Source organism: Tachypleus tridentatus, chromosome 6 (assembly GCF_004210375.1).
Source record: "Tachypleus tridentatus isolate NWPU-2018 chromosome 6, ASM421037v1, whole genome shotgun sequence".
Taxonomy (NCBI): Eukaryota; Metazoa; Arthropoda; class Merostomata; order Xiphosura; family Limulidae; genus Tachypleus; species Tachypleus tridentatus.
Window position 1 is genome coordinate 136290023 of NC_134830.1, and position 13771 is coordinate 136303793.

General features: G+C 35.6%; 1 protein-coding gene across 4 annotated transcripts in view; it reads right to left on the bottom strand.

Moving 5' to 3' along the window:
• LOC143253765 (synaptic vesicle 2-related protein-like) overlaps positions 1-13771 on the bottom strand; it is a 29175-nt gene that overhangs the window by 8406 nt on the left and 6998 nt on the right. For 2 of the 4 annotated variants that reach the window (XM_076508105.1, XM_076508104.1), the window contains exons 6-12: positions 12655-12718; positions 11869-11997; positions 10416-10618; positions 9413-9492; positions 8131-8265; positions 4914-5025; positions 1938-2022 (exon numbers count right to left, since the gene is read on the bottom strand). In XM_076508105.1, the coding sequence (XP_076364220.1) occupies positions 1938-2022; positions 4914-5025; positions 8131-8265; positions 9413-9492; positions 10416-10618; positions 11869-11997; positions 12655-12718 (808 nt within the window). Of the gene's footprint in view, positions 1-6; positions 1835-1937; positions 2023-4913; positions 5026-8130; positions 8266-9412; positions 9493-10415; positions 10619-11868; positions 11998-12654; positions 12719-13771 lie in introns of those variants that run through there. The other 2 variants (XM_076508107.1, XM_076508106.1) reach the window with 2 other exon arrangements.

Consider the following 13771-nt stretch of genomic DNA (forward strand, 5'->3'; position numbering starts at 1 on the left):
GAATTGTAACCCTGACGTTTATATTAATTTATCTGTGCTTAATTACATAATACTGTTGTATCTCAGAATAAAATGTGTCAATACCTTAAAATGTCAATCTTGTAATACTGAAATTAGATTTGAAATAATTTCATGAAATAAAGGTTCAAAGACTTAACTATCGGCCCGCCATGGCCAGGTAATTAAGGCACTCGTCTTGAAATCCGAGGGTCGCGGGTTCGAATCCCCGTCACACTAAACATGCTCGCCGTTTCAGCGGTGGTGGCGTTATAATGTAACGGTCAATCTCACTATTCGTTGGTATAAGAGTAGCCCAAGAATTGGCGGAGGGTGGGTGGTGAGAACTAGCTGCCTTCCCTCTAGTGTTACACTGCTAAATTAGGGACGGCTAGCGCAGATGGCTCTCGAATAGCTTTGCGTGAAATTGAAAACAAAGCAAACTTAACTATCTGTTCACAACTAAAACGCGTAAACTTTGACTGTTTTTATTACGTATTTTTAAAAAATCGTAATGAGTATTATTTTAAAAATGAGTACGTCTAAAGCAATGATTATTGAAAATAATAATGCTAATAGACTTCAAAATGCGTCCTCAATTCGATTTGTATTTCGTGCCGTGATTGATTTTAGTAAGCCTACTAAGCTGTAATTTAATTGGAAGTTTCCACCCATAGCTAGGATGCTGTATTGTGGAAACTCTGTGAAAATATCGCAGTTCTTTACTTAGCCAACAACAAATGTAAATGGCCCGGCATGGCCAAGCGTGTTAAGGCGTGCGACTCGTAATCTGAGGGTCGCGGGTTCGCATCCCCGTCGCGCCAAACATGCTCGCCCTTTCAGCCGTGGGGGCGTTATAATGTGACGATCAATCCCATTATTCGTTGTTAAAGAGTAGCCCAAGAGTTGGCGGTGGGTGGTGATGACTAGCTGCCTTCCCTCTAGTCTTACACTGCTAAATTCGGGACGGCTAGCACAGATAGCCCTCGAGTAGCTTTGTGCGAAATTAAAAAAACAAACAAACAAATGTAAATTACTGTATTTATAATTTATTAAAAAGACAAAAAAATACCATTTTTAAACTATGACTTTGGCAATTAAGAACCGTACAGTAACTGATTAGACTCATGCGGTGTTACGTAGAGCACACTAATATAGGTTTGTTTTTATTTGCTTCCAGAATTTAATTATCAAGTTAAGCTGTTTTTGGCAACGAATCAGATAATTTGGATTGTCATGCACTTCGTTACACATCCAAACAAGTGAGACAGTTGGCCCACAATATGAGCTTGTTTATGTTAAAAGATTGAAGCTAATTAGCATATTTAGAACAATATTTTTCATTGAGAACTCAAATTTGTATGTAGTTTTAGTTTTTCAACAGGATTTCTTGCAACTGTTCTATAGCAATCCTTTGTCTTCTTATTTTCCAATAACCATTCAACGAAGAAATGTAGGATTCTGTTTGTCTTCCCGTATCCACACATATTGAGGTTCTTGTTTATTGTTAAACATTTGCCTTCCATAAAGAACAAGTTTAATCTTCATTTGCTAAAACATTTGTTTTTCTACTATATTATCCCGAGCGTTTGTTTGTTTCGAAGTAAGCACAAAGCTACACAATGGGGTATCTGTGCTTTGCCCACCACAGATATCGAAACTCAATTTTTGGTATGTGTGAGTCCGTAGACCTGCCACTGTGCCTTTTGGGGCATCCCGGGAGCCATTAAATATTTCTTGTTTGTGGATCTCTTGCTTCTTCATTTTACGATCCGATGCGTAAGATCCAAGAACCTCTTGTCCTTGTCGGGCCTAACTTTTAACTCTTCTGGTTAATCTACAAAATGCCACAACAACATTAACACTCACCCTTTACAATCGAAACCTATTAAGGACCAGAGTCCACAATGGTTTGTAACAATAAGAAATAATGTACGCACCTCTAATGTGTACACAACACAAATCTGGAAACAGCCTGCAATAAATGACCTCCCCACAAACAATGAAATCAGAGAAACCGCTGACCTATGAAAACAACGTAAAAAACTCAGTAAATTCTTAAACAAACAAAAAATTGTCCTTCGTGTGACTGAAATGTTTCTTGTAAAACTATATACATAAAGTCTTGAATTATTAAAAAATACTGATAATAACATTCTAAAAAAATAAATGATTTCATCGCTTACTGATAATTATAAAAAAATTTAAAAACCTTTATTTCATTTGCAGAAAAGTTAAGAAACAACAACTTCAAATTGCGTGAAAGATAAATGCCAGAACTTGAAATGCTACTGTTTAAGATTCGGTTCACGTTTCTCTGAATAAGCATAATATCTTATAAACCAAAATTCCATAAATGTTTGACAGCTTTTCAAACAACCAATAATAACATAAATTAACCGATTACTAATCAAAGATATATTGTTGCAGGTTTTATCACTTTCTATCATATTTTACCTCACAATGAAAAATAAGATAACAAAAATTGTGCATACTGTGAATCTTTAAAACATACGAGGATTCTTCAAACTTTTGTCTACATAAAAAAAAGTTTGGAGAGGAAACAGTGAAGAACAAGAAACTTTAGGCTACTGTTTAGAAACCGGTAACTGGAAGCAAGAGATGGCTACTTTATTGTTTAGAAACTGGTAACTGGAAGCAAGAGATGGCTACTTTACTTTTAGAAACTGGTAACTGGAAGCAAGAGATGGCTACTTTATTGTTTAGAAACTGGTAACTGGAAGCAAGGGAATGCTAACTTATTGTTCAGAAACTGGTAACTGGAAGCAAGAGATGGCTACTTTATTGTTTAGAAACTGGTAACTGGAAGCAAGGGAATGCTAACTTATTGTTCAGAAACTGGTAACTGGAAGCAAGGAAAGGATAACTTATTGTTTAGAAACTGGTAACTGGAAGCAAGGGAATGCTAACTTATTGTTCAGAAACTGGTAACTGGAAGCAAGGGAATGCTAATTTATTGTTTAGAAACTCGTAATTGGAAGCAAGGAAAGGATAATTTATTGTTTAGAAACTGGTAAATGGAAGCAAGGAAATAAAGCCTGCTTTATTGTTTAGAAATGAGTAACTAAAAGCAAGGAAAGTTTATTTTATTGGTTGAATATGAGTAACTGAAAGCAATGGAAGGCTAATTTATTGTTTATAAATGAGTAATTAAGAATGGTGAAGGCTAATTATTACTTAAAAACGGATAAATGGAACCAAGGGAGGCTAATTTATTGCTGAGTATCAGATAAATGATAAGTAGATAAGACAAACTTAGACCACTCAGAAAAATTAAAGGTGAATGTGGTTCTGCTATGTTTTTTCATTCAAACTCTGAAGGAATATATACAGAGAGACGGTTTGGTATTAAAGAAAATATCTCATCTAACCAAATCCATGTTAGTCGAAAATTCGGTATCCAAATAATAAAAGAGCTAAATTAACGGAAAATACCAATGTTTGGCTGCACAGATATATATAAAAAAAAATAATTAAAGGGTCACGGGTCATTAAATTTAGTATTAAACTGCAGATCATAATTCGGAACTTAGTATTATACATTATTTGATTTCTTTATTTAAAAATATTTAAAAAACACCACCTAAACATTAAATTTGGCGAGTCACATGGTGTGTTAAATAAAGCACAGGTTCAAAATCGATGTATGAGATGTCAAAATACATGGTCTATAGTTTTCTACGAATTAGAAACTCAAATTACCAATATTAACAAGCTAGAATATAAAATAAGGAACTCCTATATTTTCTATTTGCTCATATATCGCTCATATATTGAACCAAACACAGTAGCTCCACTGTTCTATTTTTATTTTTGGAAAGGTTACTTTATGTAAATTTGCTTCTATATATGGCATGTGAATAACTAATCGAAACATCAGAATGTCCCCTTACTGGCATTCTCAACCACTTTTCAAATATAATGGTGTTATCTCTTTCTTTGTTTGTTTTTGAGTTTCCTGCAAACCAAACGATGGTTATCTGCGCCAGTCATCCCTAATTTGGCAGTGTGTGACACAATTGCCAATTTATTGTTGGATAAATTGGTACATGAAAAGTGGAAGATTAACATATTTTTAGAAGTGAACAGGTAAACCAGTTAAGGCCAAGTTATTCCTTTAAAATGGATATCTAAAGAAAAATGGATGGCATTTTAATGCTTCGCAACAACTGAATGAAGAACTGTGAAAGTCGAGTTACTGCTTAGAAAATGGAAAATAAAGAACAGTAAATGTCGAGGTACTGCTTAGAACATTAAAACTAAAAAACAGTAAAGGTCGAGGTACTGCTTAGAAAATGAAAAATGAAGGTCAGTGTAGATTCACCAAATGTTATGGTTGAGCGGTTCTTAGTATGACTGTGATGGTCGTCAATTATATGTAGCTCAGAGCTTTGACTCTGAGTGAAAAACTAGTAACCTTTAAAATTTCGATGAAATAATTGAAACTGATAGATTAACTTAAGCTTCTCCGTCACAGTGGACGGGTACTTTTGTTTGTATACTAATCTATTTCCTCACTAATCTAGTAAAAACCAACAATAAAATTAAAATGTACTTTCAAGATGGCTGGTATGGGTATTAGCACTTTAATTAAAATAAAGTACAAAACAACGTTTCGACCTTCCTAGGTCATATTCAGGTTAACAAAGAGAGTTTGCAACTGACCGCTGCCGGGCACATGTTTTAGGGACGAGAGTATAAACGGGTACAGGAATTTAGGGGCAGTGCAGTTAGAAGTTTTGGTTTTAGTTGTATAAGTAGGGTTTCTTTGATTTTACGTTTGTTTATATTTGTTTCAATACTTAGTGTGTGGGTGCTTTCTATGGTTATGTTGTGTTTACTTAATTTGCAGTGTTGAAGTTTGTTTTATCTCCTGGTTATTTCCGTATACTTACGGTAAGTTATCTACCAATAATAACAAAATGGACACAAGGTAAACCAAGAAAAACACGAATATTAGCCTTCTTCTGCTGAATTTTTCGACTAGGAACCAACTGAGAAATACACCTGAAAAAAAAAAAAAAACAACCAAAGAGAATATAAAATTATGTTCGTTCACAACTTTAATAAAAATCTATGAACATTATAATTTTTTATTTACGTAAACACACACATATGATTTGAACTGTTAAAATATCAGTTATTCCTGGTCATTCTTTCCGTTATTTTGTTGCTTTCAATTACTAGCAGAGACCAGTAAAACATTTCGGCCAAATCAGTATTTTTATTACAACATTACCTCTTTAAATTCTCATTTAACAGAAGTTTTTTTAAATAAACTCTGATAAACGTACAATATATATATATTGTACTTCTCCATATGATAAGCTAAATTAATTTAGGTATTTGAATAATCTTATGACGTTATGGTTTGTTCTGAATTTCGCGCAAAGCTACACGTGGGCTATCTGCGCCAACCGACCATAATTTAGCAGTTTAAGACTAGAAGGAAGGCAGCTACTCATCACCACCCATCGCCAACTTTGGACTAATCTTTTACCAATGAATAGTGGGATTGACCGTAACTTTATAACGCCCTCACGGCTGAAAGGGCGATCATGTTTGGTGTGACTGGGATTCGAAGCCGCGACCCTTGGATTACGAGTCGAGTGCCTTAACTCCCTGGCCGTGTGGGCCGACATCCATTGAAGTGCACGATTGCGCATTTTCAAAAAAGATAAGAAATAAAACAACTACTATTACAACAGATGTTCGTAAGGTGTATAGTGCAGTGGTTTTTAACCTTGTTGGAGGTACTGAACCCCGGAAGTTTCGTACTTGCATTCACTGAACCCTTCGTAATTTGAAAAATAAAATATGATTTTTTCAAATTCGAAACATAAGTAGATATTTTATTAATGCACAAAATGAACCATGCATCAGTTGCACACAATACCATTGTTCAACAAACAAAACCAACAAAACATGAATTTCACACAAAAACAAAAACATAACTCAATGAATATTTACTGCAAAACAATGACTTTTGATGTTGCCTTTCAGAGACATGTTCAGAACTGCGCGGCTTCACCTTGACAAGTGCCACTCTCATATCATTTTCGCAACAAAGTTTGTTCCTTTTCTTCGCTTTTATGTCTACCATCTTCGAAAAGGATTGCTTGCAAAGATACGTTGTAACAAACGGTATGAGTATCTCAAGGGCTTTCTTAGCAATAAGAGGGTACGCTACGATTTGGTGACACCAAAACATTAAGAGAGTTGTTGTTCTGAAAAGTTGCTGTTAAACCTGACTCTGCTGAAGTTCAATGATTTCGTCGAGGTATTCATCATTGACATCTGCTGTCGCAACACTAAACGTGAACGGCTGTCTCACCCATGCTGGATCTGACTCTCTGGTGGGGAAGTATCCATCCAGAGACCTTGTGAGCTCATCTAAGTGCATGGCAATTGCTTGGTTCAGTTCCCCGGGTACAGAAATGTCTCCGATTTCAAACACATCTTTGATCTTACTTACACAGTCGTCCAGCAGGGGAAAGTTTGTGAAGTTTTCATTCTCTGTTCGTCGTTTCCATAATGGTAGCTTTTTTTAAAAAGCCTTCAGGTTTTCTTCCGCTTCGATGATGTTGACTCCACCGCCCTGCATCTGTTGATTGAGATGGTTGAAAGCATTGAAGATGTCGGACATGTACGCCAAAATGAGAATGAACTCAGATTTTTCGAAGCAATGTGCATGGTAATGTTGGTGCTCTCACAAAAACAGGGCTAATTTCACACGCATAGCAAAAACACGATTCAGTACCTTTCTCCGGGATAACCACCGAACGTTAGAATGGTACAGAAGTACCTCGAATTCAGAGCCCATTTCATTATACAGCTCTTTGAAGATGCGGTGCTTCAGGGCACTATTTCACACATTCCACTACAATTCTTAATACTTCTGTCAGTTTTGAAGGCAAGGTTTTTGTTGCCAACGCATGCCTGTGCAGAACACAGTGCGTTACAATGATGTGTGGTGCATCGGCTTTCACCAGCGCACCAAAACCAGAGTTTCGTCCCAGCATGACTGGAGCTCCGTCCGAACAAACTGCAGAAACCATATCCCACGAAAGATATGCCTCTGAAGAAGTAATCCACTAGTTTCTTCTCGTCGACTGCCTTAGTTGTTGTTGTAAGAGGCTTAAAAAATAAAAAAAATCTTTTTTATCTCGTCGTTCTTCACATAGCGCACGAATACAACAAGCTGGCTTAGATTGGAAACGTCGGTAGTCTCGTCGAGTTGAAGGTTGAATTTTGCCGGGCTTGAAATCAGATCTGCAACTACTTAAGCCAAGATGTTATCACTCATGTCATCTATTCTGCTACTGATGGTGTCATTTGAAAGAGGAATTTGGGATAACTTATTTTCAGCAGCTTTTCCCAGCGTGATATTCGCCATCTTCAACGCAGCTGGTTTTACGAGTGCTTCACCAATAATGTGTGGTTTGCCCTGCTTTGTGATCAAGTACACAACTCTATACGATGCTGTGAGGATCGATTTGTCGATGGGTACAAAGCCGAGAACAGCAAAGTAGCCTTTTCATCGAACCTGGCTCTCTTTACCTTGAATTCAACAAGCGTTGTGTTCTTGTATTTCTTATCTCCATGCAGCTTTAGGGAGTGTTCTCTTAGTTTTGCTGATGCTAGACTAGAATTGCTCAACTTGGCGTTGCAAATCATGCATTGAGGACGCTGACTCCCATCATGTTCCGTTATACCCGTGAATCCATATTGTACGTCTTCGTCCGACCACTTTCTGTTTTTGCTCGACATAGTTAGTATAAAGGGATTGAAAGATTAGGAAAAAATCACAAATGACGCACGATTACTAAAGTCACAAGTCGACTGCTAAGCGCACGAAGTTCCCTGCAGCAGAAATATTAAGGTCAAGTGATGTGACGTGATCAGCCGCAGCCAATAATGGCCAAGTAGAGCATGACGTCACGAATCATACGACTGGGGTGAACGGAACGGACACACACACACAGTGTGTGTTTTGACCTCCACCGAACCCCTGGGGTTCGATTGAACCCAGGTTAAGAACCACTGTGTTATAAGTAATATTTGAAAACATCAGTAAGCCTTAGCAATACATAAGAACGCATCAAATCTTACCAGGTAATTCCGCTGCTGTAATCCAAAGTAAGTTTAGATATTCAGTCATCGTAAATGGTTTGCACAGCATGTAACCATACGATAGACTAGTATTAGCAATCCTTTTCTGAACCGCTGTTTCTTCTGGTTGGTTAGCTACAAAAATTAAATAAATAATTCTTCCTTCATTACATTTGTATATTAGTAATTATTATATTATATACAAATGGATTTGAAATAATTATCAATTAAAGCAACGTAAAATATAAATTGGAAAAGTCCTAATACCCATAGCAATATTACGTTATTCCATTAAAGATCTTAGACATGACCTATTCAGTTGCATAAAAAATATGTACGTGTAAGGTTTGGAAACCAGCGATTTCTTATGTTTAATGGCCTTTTATTGATCATAAGACGTCTCAGAGAGGAGAGTTTAATAGATTTTTATTGGTAACAAGACGTCTTAGGGAGGAGTGTATAAATAATTTTGTGTACTAATGTCAAGTTTTTTCAAGGAACATAAAATCCAAGTTTCCTTGTTTTAAATTGCGCTCAAAGATACTCGAGGGTTATCTGCATTAGCCATCCCTAAATTAACAGTGATAGACAAGATGGAAGACAGCTAGTCAACAACACCCACTACCAACTCTTTGTTTACTTTTACCAACGATTAGTGTGATTGGTCGTTACTTTATAAATCCTTCACGGCTGAAAGGCCGAAAATGATCGGGAAAACATTATATGTGTGTGTGTGTGTGTTTTTTTCTTATAGCAAAGACACATCGAACTATCTGCTGAGCCCACCGAGGGGAGTCAAAACCCTGATTTTAGCGTTTAAATCCGTAGACATACCGCTGTACTAGCGGAGGGGGGCAAAACATTAAGTAATAGATAGTACATAAACCAAACTACTGGGTTTTGTGTATTCTGTACGTAAGGCATGCTCTTTGTTTCCTTTCACGCTACTTTCAATAATAATATTTGTTAGTATATTGAATATCTCTCTGTTTTTATTGCTTTAAATGATTCTAAAATCAAAGCTTTATTATGAAAAAGTATTTTGTATTGTAAGCTTATAATATGGAGGTAAAGATAGTGTAAGTCTCCAAAGTTGGCTGAATTTCGTGAGATATTATTGGGATTATGACCGAAAATATTGCCAACAACAAGGGTACCCAAATTAGGGAATGCTTCATTTAATGTTTATAAGTAGTAAGAACCTAAAATCAGTATACTGAAGTAGCTATAGCCAGGTTGATTTTAAAGTAGTTTGCTACGACAGAAAGTTAGTAATAATTACCATTTAAAGGTAATCCTCCATGTAGAATCACTTCTGGAGACAATAGTGTCATACCGTAATAGGTAAACGTTAAGGAAACCCTGGAAGAAACATTGCGGAAGTTAAAGACTAAAAACATGGCTTGGAAATTTAAACTGATGTATTCATTTATCAACTTGTGAGAAAGAGCACTAGAAAATACGAAACACGAATCTAGCAAGGTATTTATTTATAAATTAGCAAGAACTAGCACAATACAAACCACGAATCTTGCTAGATATTCAATTATAAACTAGCAAGAAAGAGCACTATAAAATACGAACCATAAATCTAGCGAGGTATTAATTTATAAACTAGTAAGAAAGAGCACTAAAAATACAATCCACGAATCTAGCTAGGTATTCAATTATAAACTAGTAAAAACAAAACAAAACAAAAACTATAACCAATAACAAACGACGGGGGAAGGTTAGCTGAAGTTAATCCAGAAACTAAATATAAAAATGAAAATGTTAAGTAAAGTTTTAGTGGTAGGTATTCGAACTTCTCTGGTTCAAGATCAGTAACCCCAAAACATTGACTTTTATCCTTTGTTTATTTTTGAATTATCTACCAAAGCTACACGAGGGATATCTGCGCTAGCTGTCCCTAATTTAGTAGTGTAAGACTAGGAGAAAGGCAGCTAGTCATCACCACTCACAGCTCTTATAGCAACAAACAGTAGAATTGACTGTAACATTACAACTCTCGCTCGCCTGAAAGGGCGAGCATGTTTGGGGTAATGGAGATTCGAACTTGCGACCCTTCAATTACGAGTCGAATGCCCTAACCACTCGGCCATGCAGGGCCGGCTTTTATTGTTTCTTTAATACTTGCAAAACTCTTCAGCCAAAAATTAACAGAGTGAAACGAACTTTTATTTCTCTCAAACTAACCAAACACTTTAATTATTGTTCAGTAATGAAAACACAACAAAACTATTACAAGTGGCAGGAAACCTTTACTGTGCACGTGTTCTTCTTACCAGACATAGCTCAAGATAATAAACAGTTTCTTCTGTTCTTTAATTAGATTAATAATGGAACCTTTCTCCAAACCAGTAGGTGGCAGCACCAGCGTACCTAGAGGAAGAGACTTCTTGTTTGTTTCTGACATTTCCGATAGGATTTTTTCGGCTTCTTTAACCTTACCATTGATAAGCATATGACGTGCACTTTCTGGATACACCTAGTAACAACAACTCAGGTCAAAAAATCAAACCTATTTTCTTGTCCAACTAAAAGTATAGAAAATGATATCTTTGTAATACTTCACAATATTTACACACGTCTCATAAACGGATTTCATGATTAAGTATTTTGGACACGTCTTGCTAGGTTGGAAAATCCTTAATTGCATCTACTTATCTTTATTTTCTACGTAAGGAGACTTATAGTGAAGTTATGTAAATAGTATGTGTTTACATAAAAACTTGTTTTCCTTTATGTTGTTACGAGAGATGTTCTTGTACGATATTTTTAAACGTCACCATGCTTTCAACACATTTCAACATTACGTCTAATTCAAATGACGTAATTAATACAATAATCAGAACTCTATTCACTCTATTGGTTGTTTGTTTTTTAATTTTGCGCAAAGCCACAGGAGAGCTACCCGCACTAGCCCTTCATAATTTAGCGGTATGCGACTAGAGGAAAGGCAGTTAGTAATCACCACCCACCGCCAACTCTTGAGCTACTCTTTTACCAACGAATAGTGGGATTGATCGAAATATTATAATGCCCCTACGGTGGAAAGGGCAAGTATATTCAGTAACAGAGATTCACACAAAGCTACATAATGGGCTATCTATGCTATATCTACCAACTGTAGCAAAATATTTACTTTATTTGTTCATTTCAGATAAAATTTGTTATAGCTCATACGTGGCCTGATGATTATCGTTGACTGGATTGAGGATACAAGAATGTCTGGTTCGCATCATGTTGCTGCAAAAGCAGGAAAAACAAAAGAAATTACTCTGCAGTAAAAGAGTAACTGTCATGTTCCACCATTTGGTCAGACATCAGTACGTGACGGGTAGTGCTGATTAACTGCATTCTATCTAGTTTATTAGTTCAAAATGTATGGACAGTTATATACAAATTTAACTTCTAAAATTCTAAACCTAATATACAACATTGTTACTGACAATGGATCACATAAAAGCTGTGTGGTACGGGATGAATATTATGTGGCCAATCAGCGGTGATCTTCCATTCGATTACCATAAACAAAGAAAACCTACTTGAAATGACCGAAAATACTCACCTATTTGACTTCCAGTTTAGTTTATTACACAGTTAAATTAATGTGCCAAAAAAAAAAGGAAGCCAAAAGGACACGAAACGCATAAAACACTAAATATATAATCAATAAACTTACTGGCTTGACCATATTTACACGTGCTATTTTTTAATGTACTTAATTTTAGTTACCTTCGAAATGGCAAGGAAGATTACAACAGGTATTACAGCAACAAGTAAGATAACTCGCCATGAGTTTGTGGTTTCCATCACTACCATGGAGATTAACACTATAAGCAGTGAACCGATGCCCCAGAATATCTGGAATATATGAGCATAATTTCTAGTTAAAACAATTTTTGTCTACTTTCTAACCATATAAGTTGACAGACTAGTTAGTAACTCAACTATGTTTTTCGAGGAGAAATAAGGAACGCTGGTAGCACATGTGGTATTTCAAATAACAACTGTATCACAAGTGGAATACCAAAAAACAGTGGTGGTGCATGTGGTATTTCAAATAACAACTGTATCTCAAGTGGAATACCAAAAAACAGTGGTGGTGCATGTGGTATTTCAAATAACAACTGTATCACAAGTGGAATACTAAAAAACAGTGGTGGTGCATGTGGTATTTCAAATAACAACTGTATCACGTGCGGTATACCAAAGAACAGTGGTGGTACAATGTGGTATTTCAAGGAACAATTATATCACATGCAGTTTACCAAGGAGCAGTGGTATTTCGTGGAACACTGGTTGCACATGTAGTATGAATCCAATTTAGAGTAAATAAGTACTAGATCTTATAAACACGTACGGTTGCCTAACTTTAAATACTTAATTACAGATCGATAGATGGACAGGTAGAATCATTTTTATAATATCTTAGAAGCAATATCTTTATTGACTAAAATTTGTGTTAAATAGCTAACATATTATTTATTTAGTTATCCGCAGATAGAGCAAGTTACTTACAGCGAGTAACATTGTTCCTTGGCCACGTCTATTGATTGGAAGGAATTCCATATATAAAACCATTCTGAAAAAGAAACGTAAAGCATCAAATTGTCAGGGGTCCATATTTCCTTACATAAATATATTTACATCAAATTGTCAGGGGTCCATATTTTCTTACATAAATATATTTACATCAAATTGTCAGGGGTCCATATTTCCTTACATAAATACATTTACATCAATTTCAACTAAATTCACCGTAAAATTTTGTGCCTTGTAAAAATATATATATAAGAGACTGTAAAATTACAAACGTTTAGCGCGAGAAATGCACACCAAATGTAAATATTTGTAGTCATTAATATTTTTACTTTAGTAATTTTTAAAATATATATGTTTTGGGTTCTACAAATGAACGTGCAAAAACAATCACTCAATTTTATTTTATCTATTAAACGTTCAACTTTATTGAAAATATACGAATCAGTCGACATAAAAAATATAAAACAACTAAAATAGGCTTCACACCATTTCGCCTTGAATATCAACTTACAACAATACCATTTGTACAATAATTCAATGAAAATAATATAACAACAACAATTAATAACGATTACAAGAAAACAAAAAACAAGTTAATTTACGACATAGCTCAGTGGTTAAGACACTGGCCTCGTAATCTGAGAGTCGCTGGTTCGAATTACTGTCCCATCCCACTGAACATACTCATCCTTTCATCGATGGGGGCGTTATAATGTTATGTTTAATCCCACTATTCGTTAGTAAAAAAGTAGCCCAACTGTGGGTGGTGATGACTAGCTGCCTTCCCTCTAGTCTTAAACTGCTAAATAAGGGACGGATAGAGAAATAGTCCTCAAGTAGCTTTGAGCGAAATTCAAAACAAACCAAGCTAATTCAACGACGTTCGAAATCAGAAAGCAATAAGGTGAAAGTTTTAGGAAACGTACATGATTGTGGTATTTCAACCTCCAATGCATCGTAAAGTTAAATTAATGATTCCAGAAAAATACGATACTTCAGTTTTATTTTTCTCTGCAACTAGAGAAATCGCAAGATCCCGTGATTAACTCCACCTACAGTTTTAAAATACAACTCAAAATGTATCTTTATTTAG